The sequence below is a fragment of the Ranitomeya variabilis genome, chromosome 4 (assembly GCF_051348905.1).
Source record: "Ranitomeya variabilis isolate aRanVar5 chromosome 4, aRanVar5.hap1, whole genome shotgun sequence".
NCBI lineage: Eukaryota > Metazoa > Chordata > Amphibia > Anura > Dendrobatidae > Ranitomeya > Ranitomeya variabilis.
This window is the reverse complement of record NC_135235.1, coordinates 583,962,670-583,980,467: the sequence shown is the minus strand read 5'-3', so window position 1 is coordinate 583,980,467 and position 17,798 is coordinate 583,962,670. Positions and strand designations below refer to the sequence as shown.

Here is a 17,798-nt window from a genome sequence, read left to right as displayed (position 1 = left end):
CAAGTTTGCAATTTAGGGCTCATTTCCATTTGCGAAAAACACGTCCGTGTCTCGCATGTGCAAACCAAGCTCTGGCGCCGGCATTTTAGAGCGGAGCGTGCGGCTCCATGTGTTGCTATGCGGCCACACGCTCCGCTCCCAAGTGCCGGCGCCAGAGCTTGGTTTTCACATGCGAGACACGGACGTGTTTCTCGCAAATGGAAACGAGCCCTAACTTGCTTTTTCTAACTGCTTTAATTCTTCTTTAATTAAAGCTTTTCTCTTTCATGGTGTACAGCTGGCTTCCATGGAGCATGGCTTCCATGGAGCTTGTCTACCAGGGCTTGCCCAGACTCTGCCAGAGACAACGCAGTAGCTATATTTTAGGATACGGGTTAACTCTTAACATACTAGTCAGATGTGTCCATTCCATTAATTTCTATACAGAAGTTAGTTGCTCTCCTCCTTCTCAACTCTTGACCTGCAGCTATTATAAATTTTGGAAAATCACCAGCTCACACCATTGGCTTTTCCCAGAGCAGTTCTCCTAATCACAGCTCTTAAAAGCTGTCAAAAGCTGTGTGCTTGTTGAAATGCCCTGCTTTCGCTATGTGTAAATATAGTGATAGCAGTATAGAATCAGAACAAACCACTGATAGCTGAATGTGTTACAGCAGAACATGTGCTGAGCTTTATAGTTCTACTAATACAACAGCACTGCCGCTTGCCAGAACGGTCACTCATAGAGGAACCATGAAGTATGGAGACTGCATAGCTCTGAGCTTCTTACGCCTCTTTCACACTTCCGTCTTTCAGCTCCCGTCACACTCCATCAAATTTTTGAGAATGCAGGATCCTGCAAAAAAAATTTGCAGGATCCTGCATTTTCTCATAGACTTGTATTAGCGACGGATTGTGATGGATGGCCATCCATTTCATCCGTCGTGCACTGGATCCTGCGTAAAAAAACGGTCCGTCGGGCAGAGAAAACATTCAGAGGAAGGTTTTTTCTGCACGTCGGAAAATCAGTCCTGCGCTGCCCGTCACTGGCTACAATGGAAGCCTATGGGCGCAGGATGCGTCACTGACTGTGAAAAGCAGGAATCCAGCGACGGGTCCCGCCATTTCAAACTGAGCATGCGTGGGCGAATTTCCCGTTAGGGAAATTCTCGCTCGCTCTTTCTCTTTTTACTATTGATGCTGCCTATGCAGCATCAATAATAACAAGATATAATGTTAAAAATAATTTAAAAAATAAAAAATCGCAATGTTCTCACCTACCGGCGTTCCCGCGCAGCGTCACCGATGCTTCCGGCAGCTACACAGCCCCAGCTAGCGTTCCTAGTAATACATTGCGAAATCTCGCAAGAAGTTGCGGTCTCGCGAGACCGCGACTTCTCGTGAGATTTTGCAATGTGTTACTAGGAACGCTAGCTGCCGGGAGCATCGCTGCACGGGAACGCTGGTAGGTGAGAATACTGTGATTTATTTATTTATTTTTTAACCTGGTTGTGTTGTGTATGTGTTTTTGCAGTGGAAAACCGCTGCGAAGACACATACACAACAGGTGCACATAGCCTTGACGGGTCACACGTTTTCCACAATCTGCACAGGATCCGTCATTTCAACGTCTTGATGGATCCTGTGCAGATTTGGAAGATGGAAGTGTGAAAGAAGCCTTAAGTGACAACTTGAGAATACCCCTTTAAATGATATCTCTGCAATCTGTCTCCTCACTACTTCAACCAATCACTAGCCACCATAGAGCTAATTTAATAAATACATTAAAAACATACCCATGAGGAAGTTTTAAGGATTCCTTGGAGGACACATACCATGGAAGACTCCTTTTAAGAGGAGATTGCCTTTTAATACCTGGAATTACTGAGCTATATGGAAGAATCATCCATCCCAGTCCATGTCCAGTGATCAGCTGCAGTTATCGCTCCTTTCATGGCTTCCAGTTACACTAATGTTACGTTGCCCTGACTTAATATCTGTTCCTGTAGTGATTATTGGTGGCTGAGAATTCTTATCCCGAGCCCTGTGTACACTATACATCTAAGGCCATGATTTTCTTTTCAGCTATTTTGATACATTCTCTCTTGCGATGCAATAACACTGATAATGCAAGTAAGGCTTCTATTATCTAATAACTCAAGGCTCGTTATAGTTCGGCATGCAGGAAGGTGGAAGAGACCCTAAAACATTATCCCAGCGAGCGTTGCCTGAAAATTGCCCTCACCCCCCTGTTTATAGTCTGATATAAGCAGGTCCACTGAAAAGCAAGGCAAGACTAGCAAAACCAGCTCGTATTGTCTGGAACGATGCATTACAATGTGTCACGTGTAGTAATACTGCATTCTAATTAACCTTGGGATGGCCCAGTGACCCCCTACAAGTGCTGTCAATGCATACCATTACTGCAAGGCTCTGTAAACTCCAGTGAATGTCTACTTTTTTTTGCAGTCATAAAAAAAAATCTTTTTTTTCCATTTTGAGATGACTTTTTCCCATATCAAGTCATGATCTCTTGATTATACCCAGGTTTCCCTAGCAAAACCTCAAGCATGCCGTAAAGCCAGCCTGGACCATGGCTGATGAAAATGCAATACAGGATTTGTGGCTCAAAGTTGATTGGACAGCAAGTCAAAAAAGTACAAGCTTTGACAAAAAAAATGCCAGAGCTACCTGTGGCATGATTAATATTGGCTTCCTTTGAGTCGTCATGAGGTATAAAGTCAATGAGAAATTGCATAGGCTTTTCCAGAATGGTCCAGGATCTCCTTAACGGCTTGATCGTAAAATGTGGGCCTGAAGAATACGTTCTGTCTGCCTGTCGCAGAGCTCAAGAGGAAGACAGTCCAATGCGATGAAACGTGCCTGTTGGGTCCGTTGCTTTGTAATGCTCGCCTGTAAACATTGACCGCTCCATCTCTTCATTATTACTACCACATTCTATCCAGTCATTTGCAACCACAAAAAAAATCAAAAAAGTCATTAATTAATAAAAAGTAAATTGGCAAATAAATAGTATAAATAACACCTTGTATAAATTACATGACTTAAATAAGCAGTTCATCAGAACAATCGCTTCAGACATTCGCCTTCACCCGAAAGGTGGAGGTCGCATCATGATGCAGAGCGAAATAAGTTATAATAGTCACAATGCGGAGTGAAATGACCCCCTTATTAATGCAGGGCGCTTAATAAATATGTGTATCAGTCATCCAAATATAGTGCATATTCTCATTGCTTTAGAAAACACTAGAGGTAACACTGTTTTGCGGGAATCTGCGGCAAGTTAATTGTAGTTGGGTGCCATTCCCTTTGCTATATAAATATTGGCACAACTTTGCCCATTTTTATTTTTTTTACTGTACATATGTGCTTCCAAATGTTAAATCAAGACACTGGAGGAAATCTTTCTGCCTTTATGTACAGCCAGTCAGGCTTTGGTGCCATTGGGAAGAGCTTATGTGGGACATTCATGCGTTTTGCTGCTCAAGCCTGCAAGAAACTATTTGTGCATTCATGACTAGGATCCTTGATGCTTTGTACATGGACATTGGAAGAAGCGTGGCACAAAGTTCTTAGAAAAAAATAATAATAATAATACGGATCTGTTGGAAGCAATGCCATACAATGGCACTGCGCACATCCCCTTAAAAAATAATCTGAGGCAAAACAGAAAAATGGCACCTGAGCCTGAGCATTGAAGAGCCTCTCCGTCCGATTGAGTCCCGTTGAGTCTAATGACACGTTCACATTTCATGTGGTTCATGTTAAGAAAGCTTGGCTTTGCACGTAAAAATTCTTTTTAAGAGCTTCAACGGAGATTTAAAAAAAAAAAAATTAAGGAAAAGTGTGAAATTTATATTGCACGGCTAGAAATAAATTAATAAATAAATTAAAAGTGATGTGTGATATGGTCCGGAAAGCATGGTACGGTGCTCTCAAAGATGGTGGTGAAGTGCAATCTAATGTAAAACTGTTTTATATGCCAAGTACCCTGATTTTATTTTATTTATTTTTCAGTTTCTGGTGCCTTGTGCCATTGAAAAGGGCGGAGGGGCACAGTGGTTTGTGCCATGTTTAGTTGTGAACAGTTTTATCCTGTGCACTTGGCTTTAGCTTTGGACAGTGCACTCATGCTCCGAGCCCTTGAAGCAAGCTGACTCGTAATGCTTGTTGAGATAAGACTTAAGAGCAAAGGTTTTTTCACACCGCTTGCACTTGTAGTGCTTAAAAGCCGAGTGCGTCTGCATGTGTGCACGAAGATTAGATCGGTCGGCAAAGGCTTTACCGCAGTGGGCACAACCAAAAGGCTTCTCACCAGTATGAGAACGCATATGGCCTTGTAGCAACCAGGGCCGGCTGAAAGCCTTCCCGCATACATCGCACTTGTGTTTTAGGTTGTGTGTCAGAAGATGCATGGCCAAGGCTGGCATAGATACGTAGGTCTTGCCACATGTCGGGCATTTTCTTGCCATTTTACTGTCCAGGCTCCTGTGAGTTTGCTTGTGCCGACTGAGGTTGGAGGAGGTGGCATAAGTTTTACCGCATTCAGTACACGTGTGGCGCTGGTTTCCACGGGTTTCACCGTTACGTCTTGATCGACCATCAGTGATGAAGAAAGCATCTATTGAGTAGCTGTCTGTGACTGCTGCTTCCCCGCTGAAATACCCGGCTGAGAGGCTGGACTGTGGGCTGTCGGGCTCACTGTAATCATCGTGAGTTGGTGTGTAGTCCGTTTCAGATGATGAAAATTTGCTTCCACTTTTTTTCCCGACTTCGTAGTCAGACGATGTGATACAGTGATCGGTAAAACCTACAAGATGGACAAAATACAAACACTGTGTTACCTGAACCCAAGTCTCAGAAACATCATTCATTCTCCTCACTGCTTTTCCCTGTACTGTACATTGGATTACTGGCAATGTAATTTCTCTTTCACATATAGTAGCCCACTCAAAGAAATATATGCATCATCCATAATGACACTCTGGTAGTCAGGATCCCAGGCTAATAACACAAAGGCACTTAGGTTCAAGGACAAGGATTTGACCTTAAACAATGGTTGACTGCAATGAGAATAACACATGACAGGGGCAAGACAATGGCACACTGACACTTGGGTTATAGGACAATTACACTCTAATACCTGAGGTACAGGATAATGATACATTGACACTTGGGGTAAAGGACAATGACACTAATACCTGAGGTACAAGACAATGATACATTGACACTTGAGGTAAAGGACAATGACACTAATACCTGAGGTACAAGACAATGATACATTGACACTTGAGGTAAAGGACAATGACACTAATGCCTGAGGTACAGGACAATCATACATTGACACTTGGGGTATAGGACAAGCACACTGTAATACCTGAGGTACAGGACAATGATACATTGACACTTGGGGTATAGGACAAGCACACTCTAATACCTGAGGTACAGGACAATGATACATTGACACTTGGGGTATAGGACAAGCACACTCTAATACCTGTGGTACAGGACAATGATACATTGACACTTGGGGTATAGGACAAGCACACTCTAATACCTGAGGTACAGGACAATGATACATTGACACTTGAGGTAAAGGACAATGACACTCCAATACTTGAGGTACAGGACAATGATACATTGACACTTGGGGTATAGGACAAGCACACTCTAATACCTGCGGTACAGGACAATGATACATTGACGCTTGGGGTATAGGACAAGCACACTCTAATACCTGAGGTACAGGACAATGATACATTGACACTTGAGGTAAAGGACAATGACACTCCAATACTTGAGGTACAGGACAATGATACATTGACACTTGGGGTATTGGACAAGCACACTCTAATACCTGAGGTACAGGATAATGATACATTGACACTTGGGGTATAGGACAAGCACACTCTAATACCTGAGGTACAGGACAATGATACATTGACACTTGGGGTATAGGACAAGCACACTCTAATACCTAAGGTACAGGACAATGATACATTGACACGAGGTAAAGGACAATGACACTCCAATACTTGAGGTACAGGACAATGATACATTGACACTTGGGGTATAGGACAAGCACACTCTAATACCTGAGGTACAGGACAATGATACATTGACACTTGAGGTAAAGGACAATGACACTCCAATACTTGAGGTACAGGACAATGATACATTGACACTTGGGGTATAGGACAAGCACACTCTAATACCTGAGGTACAGGACAATGATACATTGACACTTGAGGTATAGGACAAGCACACTCTAATACTTGAGGTACAGGACAATGATACATTGACACTTGGGGTATTGGACAAGCACACTCTAATACCTGAGGTACAGGATAATGATACATTGACACTTGGGGTATAGGACAAGCACACTCTAATACCTGAGGTACAGGACAATGATACATTGACACTTGAGGTAAAGGACAATGACAATTCCAATACTTGAGGTACAGGACAATGATACATTGACACTTGGGGTATAGGACAAGCACACTCTAATACCTGCGGTACAGGACAATGATACATTGACACTTGAGGTAAAGGACAATGACACTCTAATACCTGAGGTACAGGATAATGATACATTGACACTTGGGGTATAGGACAAGCACACTCTAATACCTGAGGTACAGGACAATGATACATTGACACTTGAGGTAAAGGACAATGACACTCCAATACCTGAGGTACAAGACAATAATAAATTGACACTTGGGGTAAAGGACACTGACACTGAGGGTATAGGACAATCACATTGTAATAAAAGATTTAAAGGGCAATGACACATTGACACTTGGGGTAAAGGATACTGACACTGGGGGTATAGGACAATCACACTCTAATACCTGAGTTAAGGGGCAGTGACACATTGACACTTGGAGTATAAGACAAAGACACTGTTGGTAGGGAAAATGACACTTGAGCTAAAGGATAAAGACACTGACACTTGGGGTACAGGACGATGCCATACTGATACCTGTAACCTGTACATGACTAACACTAGGGGTAAAGGATCCGACACTTGGGGTACAGGACGATGCCATATTGACACCCAAGGTACAGGACAATGACACTGACAATTGGGGTACAGGACAATGACATACTGACACTTGGGGTATAGGACAATGACACTGATACTTGGGGTGCATGACACTGACACTTGGGGTACAGAATAATGATACTGGCACTTGGGGCACAGGATAATGACACACCTATACTTGGGGTACAGGATAATGACACTGACACTTGGGGTACAGGATAATGACATTGACACTTGGGGTACAGGACAATGACACACTGACACTTGGAGTGCAGGACAATTACACTGATACTTGGGGTGCATGACACTGACACTTGGGTTACAGGATAATGACACTGACACTTGGGGTACAGGACAATGACATATTGACACTTGGGGTACAGGACAATGACACTGACACTTGAGGTACAGGACAATGACACACTGACACTTGGGGTACAGGACAATGACACACTGACACTTGGGGTACAGGACAATGACACTGACACTTGGGGTACAGGACAATGACACTGATACTTGGAGTGCAGGACACAGACACTTGGGGTACAGGACAATGACACTGATACTTGGGGTACAGGATAATGACACTGACACCTATCTAGGGTACAGGATAATGATACATTGGCACTTGGGGCATACGATAAAAACACTGACACTTGGGGTACAGGATAATGACACATTGACACTCGGGGTACAGGATAATGATACTGACACTTGGGGTACAGAACAATGACACTTGGGGTACAGAATAATGACACTGGCACTTGGGGTACAGGATAATGACACTGACACTTGGGGTACAGGATAATGACATTGACACTTGGGGTACAGGACAATGACACACTGACACTTGGAGTGCAGGACAATTACACTGATACTTGGGGTGCATGACACTGACACTTGGGTTACAGGATAATGACACTGACACTTGGGGTACAGGACAATGACATATTGACACTTGGGGTACAGGACAATGACACTGACACTTGAGGTACAGGATAATGACACACTGACACTTGGGGTACAGGACAATGACACACTGACACTTGGGGTACAGGACAATGACACTGACACTTGGGGTACAGGACAATGACACTGATACTTGGAGTGCAGGACACTGACACTTGGGGTACAGGACAATGACACTGACACCTATCTAGGGTACAGGATAATGATACATTGGCACTTGGGGCATACGATAAAAACACTGACACTTGGGGTACAGGATAATGACACATTGACACTCGGGGTACAGGATAATGATACTGACACTTGGGGTACAGAACAATGACACTTGGGGTACAGAATAATGACACTGGCACTTCGGGTACAGGACAATGACACACCTACACTTGGGGTATAGGACAATGACACTGACACTTGGGGTACAGGACAATGACACTGATACTGGGGTGCAGGACAATGATACTGATACTGGGGTGCAGGACACTGACACTTGGGATACAGGACAATGACACACTGACACTTGGGGTACAGGACAATAATACTGATACTGGGGTGCAGAACACTGACACTTGGGGTACAGGACAATGACACTGACACTTGGAGTACAGGATAATGATACTGATACTGGGGTGCAGGACACTGATACTTGGGGTACAGGACAGTGACACTGACACTTGGGTTACAGAACAATGACATTGACACTTGGGGTGCAGGATAATGGCACAGACATTTAGGGTTCAGGACAATGACACATTTATATTTGGGTTACAGAACAATGACACTGACACTTGGAGTACAGGACAATGATACTGATACTGGGGTGCAGGACACTGACACTGATACTTGGGGTACAGGACAATGACACTTGGGGTACAGGACAATGACACAATGATTTCTGAATATGGTAATGTGATAGTGTAACCTATTAATACACAAGATGTTTCATTATGTCTATAATCAGATTTGCTCTGTTCCATGCTGTTGAGTTTATGCATCTGACGTTATCTGGCGGGTTCAGGACAGGTCAGCATACAGTATATGAATAATTCATAGCACAGAGAGGCAGTCGATTTGTAAGCAGAATAGTAGGTGCACAGTGCGCACCCCGCAGTGGTTTCCATAAAAAAAAATCCCCATTTAATTTTACACTGACATCATCATGTTTACTGTTACATAATGAGGCCTCGTATTACCTCTATTACTTTACTGAACTGTCAGGAGAATTGGGACAAGAGGAAGGATTTGGTTTCATACCATTATGAGGCTCTGCAGGCTTTTTATTTATCCTCAGCAAATAGCGAGGAAATCTCTGATTCTGATTTAAATCAATAGGAGCAAAATGCTCATATTTTCTGTATCAATTCAAGCAATTTCTTAAAGACCAAATCTCCTGTCTGCCGCTGTGAGATATGTACATTTACTTTTATATCTTGTTTTATTTTGACCTAGATATGTTTTCACTGCAGTGAACATTGTTGAATGATTATTATTACGTTGCACATAGAGATATGAAGCTATTAGACATTGGGTATCCAGCTACAAAACATATCTTAGCATCATAATATATCTTTAACGGTGGGGGAGCTCCATTTTTCATATGCAATAGACTAAATTCCCTGCATAGACATACATTATATAATAACATCATGGCCACTTGCAACCACCACTAGCCATTAGGAGGAGCAGATGCTTACTACATACTGTTTATATACTGAAGTCAATTATTACATAGTATACAGGAAGCCCCTGAGCGCCCTCTAATGGTGAGTGCAGGAAGCCAGAATGTATGTCATTTTAAATTACTGTCCTGGCTCTAGCACTGGGCCTTGCTTCCTTCTCCTATTCCTACCTGCCTCTGCAGTAGTCCACACCAGGTTTCTCAAGTAACCCAGTGACATCATCACCCTAAGCACTTTAAGGCCGGATTATGCAGAGGCCATATTCTTGAGTATTAATTAGCGTTGCCCATAGTTGCGTCAAGTTTATCCAGCCATGTGACTTTTCTCTGCTACTGATGACTTTTGTTTTAAAGCCAAGTCCATCTAACTTCACGTTTTCAGCACATGAGAAACCAACTTCTCGCAATTAATTACACCTAGCCACTGCAATCAAGGTAACAAATCTGTTCTAGTGAGTCTTCAGTTTGCCTATACTATACTGCTATACTTCGGTTAATCATTTTCTCACTATAGTTCCCAGCTTGCGTACATCACTGCTATTAACCATTTCCCTGATGGAAGATACTAGATTTACTTCTCTGTTATTCCACCATGGCCTTGCTGGAAGATACCAGAGCACATTCATTAATTGACTTCATCCTTCCAGGAAGATACCACTTTCTTATACAGCTACTACTCCCGTGTGCATATGGGAACATGGATCTGCTTTATCTGTTGCCCGTTTTGCTTGTTCTGTATACTCTGCAGTCCTGGACCTCACCGATTTATGTGTAAGTCAAAACTCTCTCCAAAACAGCTTCAAACCATGCTGTCCACCCTGACCTACAGTTTAGAGAATCCACTCCACCAGGTGAGCCCTTAACATTTCACATCTTCTAGATTTGGAGCTTTGAGAAATGGAGCTCAAATTCCTATAAAGAAATGCAGTACCCTTACTTATTTTCAAGATAACCACAAATCAGAAGATAATCCAAAACATTTTAACTGGGCTTGAAGTTTTAACTATATTTGAAGCTTTGTCCGCATATTTACTGAATACTGACCGGTTTGTATATGTCACATAGAAAGAACTCAAACATTGAGTGTCTAGCGCTGCTGAATATTTTGGCGTTTCTTAGCTTAAGGAGGCACAATTTTGAGATTACAAGTGTCAGACCATTGCAGGATCATACCGTTACATTATTACTCTATCACTGCAATGCTCAACTCAAGACATTGACTAAAAAAACATGTCTATCCTTCCATTCCCTTTTTTTTTTTTAGGATGACTTAACAACCCTCATATGTATAGACCAGAAAACTGCAGCAGAGCGGTGCACGTCAGCTATTCCTGTAAGTGCAGATTCCTGCATTTGTAAAATAATGCTCTTTTCTCAGCCACAAGTTTATGACACCTGTTCCCTCTGTCATCCCAGCTGTGACATTATTTACTGGACTCTTCTGTCGATAACTGTGAGCTATTGATCTGCAAGATGAGTCCTTCTCCAGCTCAGCACGGAAGGATGATCTCTGCTGAGATACACATTACCCCACTGCTGTCACTGCATCTATTTTCCTATAAACAGACACCGCCGATGCTCTGAGAGCCCCGCATTCACTTCCTATTTTTTGCTTTTGATGGCTGTCAGTGAAGCGATGCGGCAGGAACCTACTTTTCTGTCTCTGCAATGGAATAGATCAACGCTCGGCATCGTGACCCTTTAACTTCTTGGATCTCTTAAACCATTAGCGTGCAGTCAATATTCCATTTAATGCAAGCATTAGCTGGGGTCAGGAATCTCAAATACGCTGTCCATTTATTTTTCTCTTGTTAGCTTCGGCTCCTCCGCACAACTCCCATACTGCACGGTCTACATGCATGTCCTAAATGTGCATCATTCGCTAAGCTTAAGAGATAAACCTCTGCACTGCACAAACCAAGCTTTGGTCTTTGCCTGTTATACTCTGCGTGTGTGTGCAAAAAAAAACCATGGCCAGTGAGGTGGCTTGTACGTATACATGTGCCATCGACACGGCTCCTGCCCCTCCTCTGCAGATTTAATGCATGTGCCCTGTATCAAGGTGACACTGCAGAGCACGTGGAAAAACAAATCTCTACTTCTGGGCCTGCAGCACTGTGGCTTCTAGAGGATGACTTCTTCTCCAGATCTGCTGCACCAGCCATAATAGATAAAGATTGCAGATAAGTGGAGCCCACAAACAAATCTTGGCTCCTGCACATATCATGCATTAATAGTCAAGGTAAATGCAGCAGCTCATTGTCTACGAGCCTCAGAGAGGTCCTGGTTCTATGAACATTGCAGCTTTATCAGCCTGGTTTGTTTTCTATAGCTTTACCACCCAACAGATGCTTCTAACGAAAGGGGGGGGGGAGGAAGATGTAATTAGTTTTGTCATTACAGGATTTATTGACTTTATGTGGAAATCTGCAGGCATCTGTAGTTATCCAGGCTGCTGTATGTTCACCAAGGGAAGGGGCCTCACTAACATTTTTTGTTTAGGAAAGCTCTTCCAGTTTATAATGGGTTTTGGGCTGAGGTGACAGCAATCACTCTATGATGGGGACATTATATTGTCTCTTTGGCTTTCTAGTATTGCACAATATTGTATGGTCCCATACCTTGAGCAGAATGTTGTGTATAGACCTATACCTTGAGCAGAATGTTGTGTATGGTCCCACACCTTGAGCAGAATGTTGTGTATGGTCCCACACCTTGAGCAGAATGTTGTGTATGGTCCCACACCTTTAGGGGAATGTTGTGTATGGTCCCATACCTTGAGGGGAATGTTGTGTATGGTCCCATACTTTGAGCAGAACGTTGTGTATGGTCCAATAACTAAATCAAATCCAACCTTACTGTCCTTCAAAACCCCAATGGTCAGACCGAAGCTTTATCTTATTTTGGATATAGCATGAGAAGACCCAATTCATTGAAAAATAAAAATAAAGGACATGGAAGGTGAAAGAAGAAGGAGACCACTAGTAACTAGATTAATGGAAATCATGAAAATGACATTAAAAAGACCAAAGAGCCAAACAGATGACAAGACATCCTGGAGGCACAATGTGGTCATCCACTCTCCACACAGAGACAGACATACCATTGGTGCAACCTGTGCAGCCTAAGAGGTAATGGGACCCATTCTCACCTACAAAAGAGGTGGATTTGTGCATTATGATAGGCTATATCACTGCAAAGGGCCCACATATTGTTCTTGCACAGGGGCTCTCTTCTCTCTGTGTCCACCAGTGTGTACACAATGATAATAAATGCAGTCGGTGTGCTTGGTGATACCAGATAATCTTCCACGTCTAGCAAACACAAGTAATACAAGTTCTATCTTCTTATGGCTACAGCACCATCAAGGTGTAGAAGATTGACAAGTCCATTACCACAATCACTGCTGCCTGACTATCCATCTCGCTTCACAGATTGTTATTCTTCGTCATCTTTCTGCCTCCTTATTTGCAGATTGAGCAGTCACATGCTTCAGGTAGAAAACAGCTTTCCTCAGCAATATTTCACACCTCCCCAAGCACACAGCAAGGTTATTTTCAAGAGCGTGACTTTGAGACAGGCGCTTCCTTCCAGATACCTTTCCCTTGTGACTGTAGCAATAATACCTTTTTTTAGACGGGGGATCAGTGACACCTGTTTGATCTCTGATGACATTTTGTCAGGTGGTTGTGTGCCGAATGTTGTGACCTGAGTAGAACCAGTAAAGTAGGGGTTCAGGGATACAACGTGACACTATGACCAGTCCTCGGTACTGGGATGCAGCGCGTGACACTGTCACCTTGCAGTACTGGGGTCATGAATTTATATCTCAAAGGGTAAGAACCATCATTTTCCAGGTAGTTACATAGGGTAGGTGTATTATCATAGAGGACGGACATCAACCAGAAAGTAGAAAAATTGGGAAAAGTTTCCGAAAAATTATGTATGATGATCCCTTAGAGATTGTGATGAGGATGGTATTTGTGATCCACAGGTTTCTGCCTGGAGTCTGCTAGTGCATTTTTTAATCTGCTGCCATTTTTGCAAAAAAAAAAACACATGAGATTGTCAAATCTGCATTTTTAACCCCAAATCTAGATATTTACCCTTTTCTTAATTCTATTATTTTATGCCATAATTATGATTAATGACGAATGGTATGGACATGGTTTTAGTAGAAATTATCTAGTCCACAGGACAACTAGCTCTAGTGAACCTACAAGCCCTGTATGTCATTGATGGTTGCTGAGATTTGTAGTACCCCTGCAGATAGCATGGTACAGGGGGTAGTTTTATCTGGTGCAAGGGAAGATTTGAAATATATATTTGTTTTACAGACTCAGTTCTGCTCTAGTCATGTTACTGAGAAGGTGTCTTGTCCTGGATGAAGCCTACAAGGAATAGTCTTATAGATTGCAATCTCGGAGTAAGATGTGCTTAGCTTGCAGATGTCCTGCCCTGGGACCACAAGTTGCATCTCAGTAGCAGAAGTACAGTACAAGGTTATACTGAAAAGTCTATCCATTGTGCTCCATATAACACATGCAAGCTCTACCTGAATCCCCCTCCCCCATCACCATACACATGTAATAAATACACTATCACCTAATAGCAAATTTGACCAAATAAAACAGTCTTGTCATTTTTTTCCTTCAACCGCAGAAATCCCAAACAGATCCCATTCCCTGAGGATGGAGTCGCTTAAAGGGCTTTAGAGAGAGTCTTTTGGCTGCCTCCTGAACAATGAGGTCCCCGGAGAAAGCTTACATCCCCTCCCCCCATCCTTTCTGTCCTTCCCTCTGTAAGGCTCTGGCATTCACTCCTCTAAAAGACATCAAGGGCTTTATAGTACAGGAATTAATACCGTGTCCTCAAAGAAGCCAAGGGCCCTCACTACCAATACAACCAAGGAAACTATTGTTAATTGAGCTCTTATTCTACAGGTGATAGCAGGCAAACGTGGCTCCGCATCCGGGCCTGCATTGCTCCACATGTCTAGTGGAGCTGGGATAGTAATACATGGTCTCTGCATTGGGGCTGACATTGGCCCCCTTGCGAACTTTCTCATAGTTCTTGCTTTTCTATGTATTTTTGATAATGTATGTCAATAATGATTGACATAGTATACAAATTGGGGAGAAGGTCTTGGATAACTAGGACGGATCCATACAATAAGGGTTAAGAGCATCCAAGGCCTGTTAGCTACACGTGTCCAAAGTCAACAGGGGCAGGTGGACCATTGAAGACCAGAGACATGGCAGCCAACTCTTACACCTTCATTCTGCCATGCATAATGCATTAATTTACCTATAAATGGCCATATTACTACCAATTCAATCACATTATATTAGGGGTTATAACCGTACCATAACAAGGAACAAAATGCATCAAATCTGGACATTGATTGTAAAACCAGATAATTTCTCCAAGGCCGCATCTATCTATTCCGCTGGGTGCAAAGTGTACATAACGCTCAACATGAGCAAACTTTTTAACATTGCGTACAACAACTGGTCCATATAGTAATGGGTCGGAAGCAAAAAATTAAAAAATTTTGCATGGACCCAGGTTTAGTCTGGTAGGACAATTCTCCCGATGTGCCATGTAATGCTATGCTATGTCACCCGATAGTGGGTATATCATCCGATACATCCTCTGCCATCCATGCGCAAGGTGCAGACTTACCGTTTTCAGCAACAGGGACTCCCAAGCTTCCTACACTGCTGGTGAGCGACTGCCCCAGGACACAGGGATCATCAAAGTGGTGGTAATTTGAGGCTGAAATCCCGCTGGATGAAAAGTCATCTAGTTTTATCTTCTTGACGAGAAAAGAGCGTGGCATGGTGAGCTGGACGAGGGTCTCCTTTTGTTTTAGCGCTAGTCTTCTTAAAGAGATTGGGGGGGATGGCGGTTCACATTCAGCACTGGACAGCTCCGACTTTCTGCAGTGTGCTGGAGAGAGAGAGGGAGAGTGAGAGAGAGAAAGGAGATGAAGGGAGCAGGGAAAGGAGGGAGGGGGGAAATCTGGCAGCAATAGCTGAGCTCAGCACTCATGCTGTCTTTATATGGGACGCAGGCCTGAGATCAGGTGGTGCTTTGCAATGGAGCTGTTTAGCTCTCTAATCCATCAAATGTCCCCCAGGACAATCATCACATTACCAATGAACCGGCTGTGCCGACATAGAGAAAGAGACAACCTCCTGCCTACTTACTTCTTATAGACAATGCGGTGGAAACAAGTAATGTAGAGGAGCAGCATGGCTGGAGAATAGGGAGGCGATATTTTATCCCACTGCAACTATTTCCAGCGCAAAGGCACAAGGGCGCAAACTTTTACCCCCTAACTATACCCTGATGTACAAGGAAGCAGATGACCCACATCTTATTACTAAAATACTTTTTTTTTCTGCATCATTTTAATTTTTTTGCAAATACAACAACAACAAAAAAAATCTTACATTCCCGATGAAGATCCTCAAGAGAAGTAAAGACAGGACATGCGAAGAAGAAGGGGCACTACGGAATAATACCAGGGAGACTGGCATTGTGGAGATGAACTCTGATTCCTTTGTCTTGATGCAACCAGTGTTTTAACAGCCTGCGAATCATAAAGGGAAAGTCCATATGGTGGTAGGAGAAGGAAGGGAGGGGGAGGAGGGAGCATCTTAATATCCCACATCCACCAAGGTGGGCAATAAACAGTGACCCTTGCAATTCTGCAACAAAAGGAAAGAGCCTCTCCATCTCTATATTATACAAAGAGGGAAGAGTATAACTGGCAGCCGGGGGTCTGGTGTCGTCTATCACACCGTAGACAGCACTGAGCCTCCCACACGTAGCTGCCTGCGAATATAAATACACTCATCTCTGCCGTTATAGATTTATATATAATGTTGTCATGCAGATTGTGATGGCAGCCTGCCCCACTCACACAGAAATATATTCCCTTTTATAAGGCAGCAAGTTCTATGCTAGGTGTATATCAGCAGTGTAATATAATATATGCAGTTGCCTTAACACTAGGTTATTGAAGGGCAAGATATTGGGGCATATTTACTAAGCAACCGAATATTCATATTTTTTTTTAGCCTTTATCATATTCATCAATTTAATGCGCACAGGACTGATTACTACTGAGTTGCAACAGGTATCTCTACACTATAAGGTCTAAATATTCTATAGCACTGTGTGCTTTCAATTGCTCATTTTGCCCTTCTACCCATTTAATTCTTCTCTTTTCCATTAGGTCTATGACTTTTCGTGATTAAAAACACAACCTGAATCCTTCTAAGTTCTATGAAGTCTTTTTTCTCTGCATGAGTCATCATTAGAACTACAAGCGGAGCAGCTGGGTCAAGAGTTGAATAGGTGGTGGAGCTGAGCTGCCAGGGACAGTGCAGTGATGTAGAATTGTAGTTTTTAATGATGACTCATGCAGGGAAAAGAGATTTTCTGTCTTTATACAGAGCTTAAAAGGATTCAGCTAGTCAGTTTTTAATCATGAAATGTCATAGACCTAATGGAAAAGAGAAGACTTAGCCAGGTAGAAGGGGAAAATGAGCAATTACACAGTGCTATATAATATGATAAATGCAACATATTAAGATGATAAAATCTATGATGGAAGTGCTTCTTTAAACATCTGCTGTTTCTGGAATTTTCAGTCCAGTGTGCAGTCTTATCAGAGATTGACAGCCGATAGCTGAATCCTTCTTAGATTTATGTAGAAGCAGGAAGTCTCTTTTTCCCTATATGAGTCATCATTAAAACTACAATTCTACATCACTGCAGAGTCACTGGCATCTCAGCTCCACCCTCCCTTCAACTCCTGACTCAGCTGCTCCTTTCCTCAGATTTCAGAAATCTCATAGCTTTTTCTGGTTCTGTAAAAAGCAGCTTTTAGCTTGCATTAGGAAACACTGCAAAAAAAACCAAAAACTTCAGCAAACATGTGAACATAGCCTAACACTGCATGCTACAAAAAACATCAAGGCACTTTTCCCAGACATTTTGTAAGTGCTAGAAAAAATAGTTTGTTTAATGCCTGAATGTTATGCTATAAAACAGAAAACTGGTGCAATTTCATTAACAAATATGCCC

At 42.7% G+C, this 17,798-nt stretch overlaps 1 protein-coding gene across 1 annotated transcript; it reads right to left on the bottom strand.

Annotated features, from left to right (window-relative positions):
• Positions 1–2,477: 2,477 nt before the first annotated feature.
• Positions 2,478–15,644, bottom strand: SCRT2 (scratch family transcriptional repressor 2). The gene is made up of 2 exons (XM_077257752.1): positions 15,384–15,644; positions 2,478–4,810 (listed from the first exon to the last, which is right to left on the bottom strand). The coding sequence occupies exons 1-2, from the start codon at positions 15,538–15,540 to the stop codon at positions 4,110–4,112; spliced, it is 858 nt and encodes a 285-aa protein (XP_077113867.1). The 5' UTR covers positions 15,541–15,644; the 3' UTR covers positions 2,478–4,109.
• Positions 15,645–17,798: the final 2,154 nt, after the last annotated feature.

Excerpts from the sequence above, each read along its gene's own strand:
- SCRT2 (XM_077257752.1), bottom strand. The coding sequence starts at position 15,540 with ATGCCACGCTCTTTTCTCGTCAAGAAGATAAAACTAGATGACTTTTCA. Across the intron at positions 4,811-15,383 it reads AGTCCCTGTTGCTGAAAACG|GTTTTACCGATCACTGTATC; the intron begins GTAAGTCTGCAC and ends TCCATCTTGTAG.